This window comes from Montipora capricornis, chromosome 2 (genome assembly GCF_036669925.1).
Source record: "Montipora capricornis isolate CH-2021 chromosome 2, ASM3666992v2, whole genome shotgun sequence".
NCBI lineage: Eukaryota > Metazoa > Cnidaria > Anthozoa > Scleractinia > Acroporidae > Montipora > Montipora capricornis.
The window spans coordinates 62,823,298-62,829,896 of record NC_090884.1 but is presented as its reverse complement, the minus strand read 5'-3'; the positions used below and the strand labels follow the sequence as shown (position 1 = coordinate 62,829,896).

Here is a 6,599-nt window from a genome sequence, read left to right as displayed (position 1 = left end):
CCAAACAATGATTTCGCTGATAACGACAAGTCAAGTAATCACCAAGAATGAATTGCTCTCCAGTGATCCCTCGATAGTAGTCGAGTTTTTAGACAAAGGAAATTGGAAACCAATAACAGCCAATCCTTGTTTCACGAGTGTGACTGATATTCCCGATACTTTACCCGTAAGAAATCTTGAAGGCACAGGAGACGCTTGTAAAGAAATATCATTCTTGGTCATTCCCATAGAGAACCTGATCGTGCAAGGCAAACGTGTTGGAAAATTCTTCGATTCGTTCAGGAAATGGTGGGGTACTAGTACTTCCTTTGAGAAGCGGGCCTTACCCTGTAATCGTCAGGATGTTAAAACTTTACAAGCTGCCACCTCAGCCAGAGAAATTTTGTGTCATGTGATGTGGGGCACGAAAACCGATTTCAACATCGAGCCTCATTGCATAGAGTATGTAGGAGAGGAGCGAGAATTTGCCCTCACTCCGCCCTTCGATAACAATCGTGGGGATTATGCATACCACCGACTGAATGATTTCCTCAGAGATGGAAGGCCAAAGGGAGCTGCACTCCTAAATACCAAAGGAGAGTTTGTGGGAATGTTGGCATTCGAAGCTTCAGAGAAAAAGAGACTCTTGCCCTTGTTCCTGCCAACAGTTGACATGCAGGCATCTCAACATTACAGTGAGTGGTGGGACGAAGTGACTGTCTTTTTTTACAATAAATGAGAATTAAACAAATAATAAAATCATAAATACATAGACAAGTGGGAATTATGTACAATAATAAAGTAGAAATAAAATGAATTATTAAACTAGGAAAAAAATTAATGAAGAGAATGTAAAAATATCCTTCTGGTGTAGATAGGATTTTAATCGATCCTCAAATTCTTTTAAAGATTCAGCATGTTTTAAATGTAAAGGAAAAGTGTTCCATGATTTTGCAACTCAAAAGAAATGAGAAAATTTAAAATATTAGTTCTTGCATATCTAATTTTGAACTGGTGATTAGCATGTCTGAAATTATACTTAGAACTGTCAGCTGTCACAAGATAATAAGACAGATCCAAATCTAGGCCCCACAAGCACTAATTAAAAAGAAAAACTAAGTCCATAAAAAGTCTCGTTAAGGCAAGGAAAGAAGATTCATTTTCTAAAGTCTTTCTCCATAAGGCCTGTCCTTTATGATAAGTTTTGTAGCTCTTCGCTGAACTCTTTCAATAATAATAATGGTTTATTTCGGCTTCGAAATTATTGGCTCTTCATCTGAATGAACCTGAGTAAATCAAATCAAAAATAGGTTTTTGAGGAGAGGGGAAAACCAGAGTGCCCAGAGAAAAAAACCTCTCACTGCACAAACAAACCCGGGCCACAGTGGCGAGAGGCGAGTGCTCTCACCATGGCAACAGCCCTGCTCCCTGAATGCTTTTAACCAATTAATAGGGGAACAAAATGATTCCATCTACTTTTGTTTAAGACCTTTTTGAAGAATAAATCTGGTAAGCAAACTCTAGAATGAAACTCTTGTTACAATATGTCAATCAATCTTCCATTAAGCTTACTATATGTACCAAGTTCCTTCATCAATAGTTCTAGATTTTGATTAAAAGTGAATTAACTACAAAACTTATTTGGTGAGCCTATGCCTATTGAAACACCTCTTCCTGCATAAAACCAATAATGATATGACGTCACACTTTCAGTCACTCAAACAAAGCAATGTAACATTATGGACTGGCCTTATGGGTACCCGGCCAAAAAAATGCAAGACATGAGAAATAAAGTACCGGTACTTTGAAGAGTCCCAGTCTTTAACGAGCTTGTCCTGTCAAGTGAGTTTGCAAAGGAAAGGAAAAATCAATTTCAGTCAAGTATGCTGTGAGGCCCTGACAGGGTAAATTCCGACAAGCGACATGGCCCAAAAAGTGGCAACAGCACATATAATGAAATTCCGACAAAAGACATCCTTTCTCAGCAAAATTCTGACAGTAACGTCAAGGCCGAGAATGAGCTGATTAAACCCCAACACAAGTGATTTTAAAATTCAGACACGCGACAAGCGACAAGTGACAATTGACACCGGACCCCCCCCCCCCCCCCCCCCCCTGTCAGGGCCTCTGCTGTGGTGGTCTTTTTTGGGAAGTTGGGATACCAGAATTAGATCCCTCTCACATCTTTCCCTTTGCAACAATCTTTTACATATGTAAGACAACAAAGGCACAACACATTAAACCAACTACAGGTAATCCAATAGTTACTGTTTTTTAAATGTTGCAGGCAAAGAAAGTTTCAACAGTTACCATTTCGTGGTACCAGTTGAGATAAAAGTGGCCCCTGAGGCTACAAATACTTGTGGTATTGATCACACTGAGGTTAACCCTGGAGAAGATGGAGAGGGAAATGAGGCAACTTCTAACAACAACTCAAACGTGACACATGAGTTTGCAAGGCCAGAGAATGGGTGTACTAACTCAGTGGTGCAGGGAAGTGGTACATCTGCTACAAATCCAAAGAAGAGGGAAAAAATGAGTTTAGAGGATAATTCATCATCCTTTCATAGGCATGAGAAGTCATCCACTGGAGAAAGCAATAGTTCAGGTGACCCAACACCAGGTGCATCATGTCTCAAAAACTTGCCAAAAACAACCCAAACCCCTTCTGGTATAGTTCCTTTACCATGCCAACAGCCACACCTGCAACCTGTGTCTGAGCAAAGTTCTAATGAAGAGAAGAGTGCATCAAAGGATGAAGAGAACGAGGTATCATACACATCCAAAATGAGCTCTGATGAGTCCGCTCCTGGAGAAGATTTTCCAGTGATTGGCTCTGATGAGTCAGCTTCTGAAGATGATTGTTCAAGAGTGATTCTGTCAAAGAAATTATTGCAGCCATCAGTTTCAGATGAAGTAGATCCTGGCAGACGTGATAACCAGGAGACCATGGGTGATGACCAATCTTCTTTTCAAATTGACTCGCTATCACGTCATGATGAGAATATCCCTGCACACCAGAGCTTCAGACCTGGCTTTTTGGCCCAAAATTCTTGTCATGACGGGGCTTATGGATCCATAGGTGAAGGTAAAGATAATTCCAACTTTCTATTCAGGCAACTGGAGGGCATCATCTTGAATCTTGCCAAAACAAGTATATCCTTTAAAACAACTTCATTTAAACTGACTTTTTATCAATTTCCTTTGCACCACTCAGTTTGGGTATTGAACTAGTCAGGGTAAAAATATGGGGCTTATATGTCTCCTCGTTCTTCGGACTATGTCTATCACAGTTCATTTGCATTGTCAAGCCAATAGTCTGCAGTCTACATTTTACAATGACCACATAATTTGCACTGATAAAAATAGATTAGTATCTTGAGTTAATGAAGAAACTTAGGGTTCCAATTTTTCCTCCCTATAAACACAAAGAGAAAAATATTACAAAATTCTAGTCACAACATATAACCACCATTGAATAAGAGCGGCTAGTCTGATTTAATAGCATCATCTTTGAAAGCTAATTAGACACTGACTGGTTATTTGGGACATTACTAAACAACGAAACACCGAAACAGCAAAACGAAGCACCAAAACAGCATGTATGACCCCACCATACATTGAATACTAACTGACAAAGGTTGGATCTAATCTCAGCTTCTAATCTCAGTCTTAATCTGAATCCTAATGTTAATCTCAATGAACTAGGAGCAATAACGTTTTAGGCCTAATTAGGCCTAAAACGATATTTAATCTCAAATCCAACCTCTGTCGGTTAGTATTCAATGTATGATGGGGTCATACATGGGGTTTTGGTTGCTCCGTTTCGCTGTTTCGTGGTTTATTAATTCCTGATTTGTTGATTGACTGAATGATTTATCAATCAAACACAGAGTATCGGTTAGGCATTGGTGAAACAGCAAGTCCGAAACCATATGAACCACCCACGCACACACTCAGGGAATCAACTGTACAGATCCTCAGCAATCGAGCAAGTGATGTTTCCAGGGAGGAAGGGCATTCATTTGCACAAGACAATGTCAACCCAGGTGAACAAGAATGTTTAGAATGTTAATTGGACCAACCAGCCTCAATTTAAAGCCATAAATGTTCATGCTTTCAACCCAAGTACAAGGACAAAAGGATATAATTGATTGGCAACTATTAAAACACAGGGCATTTGTATAATTTGTAAGGGTGAAGTTTTAAATAAGACCATTTTACGTTTTGTTACCACGCCTTTGAATAAAAGTGAGGTTGGAGTTGACCTTGCTTTGATACAAATCTTGTTACTTTTCTTATGTAAATCATGTTGTTGTAATGCTAACGAGTTGCTATTTACATAAGAAAAGCACTGAGGTTTGAATCAAAACAAGGTCAACTGCAGCCTCACTTTATTCAAAGGCCTGGTAACTGAGCACAGAACTGTAAAATTACTGGTGGGAAGATGACCTTTGAAAGCAAGGGCAACCCTAAAAGCCGGAATCCGGAATCCGGAATCACAGGTCATTGTTTTACCAAGACAGAGAGTAAAAACCCCTAAACATTCATAAAAGCTAACCTTAGGCCTAAAAACGTTTGTTTAGGCCTAATTAGGCCTAAGGTTAGCCCTTATGAATGTTTAGGATTTACTCTCTGTATTGGTAAAACAATGACCTGTGATTCCGGATTCCGGATTCCTGGTTTTAGGGTTGCCCGAGCTCGAGTGCACGCGGTGTTGCGTTACAGGCAGCCGTTGAGAATTTGCATTATAAGACTTTGTATGGGACATAAAATACCGTCGATTGTGAAGCCTGAAAAATACTCAATTTAGCATTTATTCAATAAAATGAATAAAACTGACTCACCTCTGGTGTATTCTTGTGCGTTTTGGTGCTTATTTTACCGTTTCGGGAATTCCGTGTTTTCACTGGTCTACGACAAAGTCAAGGCTGCATCCACCTCATCAGGTGGAGTTAATGGGTGCTTACCACTTAGCCAAAAAAATCCGGACATTTCGGTTTGAGGTCAAATGGAAAGGCAATTTCCGGAAAATCTTTTCGGAAATTGTGGACAACCTCCAGAGGTAGTCCTCTTTTCCGTTCGGAATGGAATTCGGGAAATGCCCTTACCATTTGTGAGAATATAGTTCCATTTCCAGGCCCTTTCTCACAAGATCGAGTAAATATGCGGGATGGAATGTAGAGTAGTAACATGGTAAGCACCATTCTGATCCGGTTTGTCATTAAATTCGGAAAATCGCTTACCGTTATGCAACGATCATTCCATCCTGATTATTGGCGAAATGGTAAGCAACCAATTTTGACCTCGGACCCAAGCTCCGTGACCATGAGCTGTTAAAATCATCAGCTATCGTGGAATCGAAAGCAGAAAATGCTAATTTCCAGCCAAGTGCGCGGGGATTTTTGACGACGAAACATTCAAAGAGGTTCGCAAATGATGGGGCTTTAGCTTTGCGTGAAAAAATCGCGGCTGGGATGGATTTTCGAGGCGCAAACCGCCTCTGAGCTGACTACGGTCGAAATCTTAGTGTGCAGCCTTGACTTCGTCTTAGAACAGTGAAAACACGGAATTCCCGAAACGGTAAAATAAGCACCAAAACGCACAAGAATACACCAGAGGTGAGTCAGTTTTATTCATTTTATTGAATGAACAGTAAATTGAGCGTTTTTTAGGCTTCATAGCCTGCGTAGCGGCAGTTTCCTTTCCTTTTCCAAACGCTCGCAAAGGGGACGAAAACTGCGAGAGAAAGCGAAAAATAAGGAGTAGGGGGAAGGGGTGAGGCGACGGAAGGAAACGCCTGCAATCAGACCCAGACTTTTCACGAGGTTAAGTATCAATAGAGTTATTTCAGTAGAGTTATGACTTAGAGTTAGAGTTAACGACTTCCAAAATCCTGAATTCAAGATTTACGAATTCAAGTTTTGGAGTGCCAAAATCCTGAATTCAAGATTTTGGAAGTCCAAAATCTTGAATTCAGGATTTTGGCCATCCAAAACCTTGAATTCAGGATTCTTGGCAGTCCAAAATCCTGAATTCAAGATCTTGAATTCAGGATTTTGGCAGTCCAAAATCTTGAATTCAGGATTTTGGCCGTCCAAAATCTTGAATTCAGGATTCTTGGCAGTCCAAAATCCTGAATTCAAGATCTTGAATTCAGGATTTTGGCAGTCCAAAATCTTGAATTCAGGATTTTGGCCGTCCAAAATCTTGAATTCAGGACTCTTGGCAGTCCAAAATCCTGAATCCTAAATCTTGAATTCAGGATTTTGGCAGTCCAAAATCTTGAATTCAGGATATTGGCAGTCCAAAATCGTGAATTCAGGATTTTGGAAACTTAACTCTACGACATAACTGTATGAAAATAACTCTAAGAATAGCTGTCCCCACTTTTTACCGAATGCCCCCAAACAGACTGCATTCCCTTGGGGCACCAACTGTCACATTAGAGCCAATGATCATTAACTTCTGGTTAACCATTTTTGACAAGCAGCCCACGAAAAGCAAATAGAGCATGAAAAACAACTATTGCGTTTTCCTTTCCAAGGCAGAAAAAGCAAGCGGGCGAAATGATATGGCTTCCAATAATTGCCGCATTTGTCATTGCTCGTTTAAGAGCT

General features: G+C 40.1%; 1 protein-coding gene across 1 annotated transcript in view; it reads left to right on the top strand.

Moving 5' to 3' along the window:
- Nucleotides 1-6: 6 nt before the first annotated feature.
- Nucleotides 7-6,599, top strand: part of LOC138037617 (uncharacterized) — a 25,653-nt gene continuing 19,060 nt past the window's right edge. The window contains exons 1-3 of the mRNA XM_068883518.1: nt 7-674; nt 2,267-3,067; nt 3,873-4,028. Coding sequence (XP_068739619.1) covers nt 8-674; nt 2,267-3,067; nt 3,873-4,028 — 1,624 coding nt within the window. The 5' untranslated portion in view covers nt 7. The remainder of the gene's footprint in view (nt 675-2,266; nt 3,068-3,872; nt 4,029-6,599) is intronic.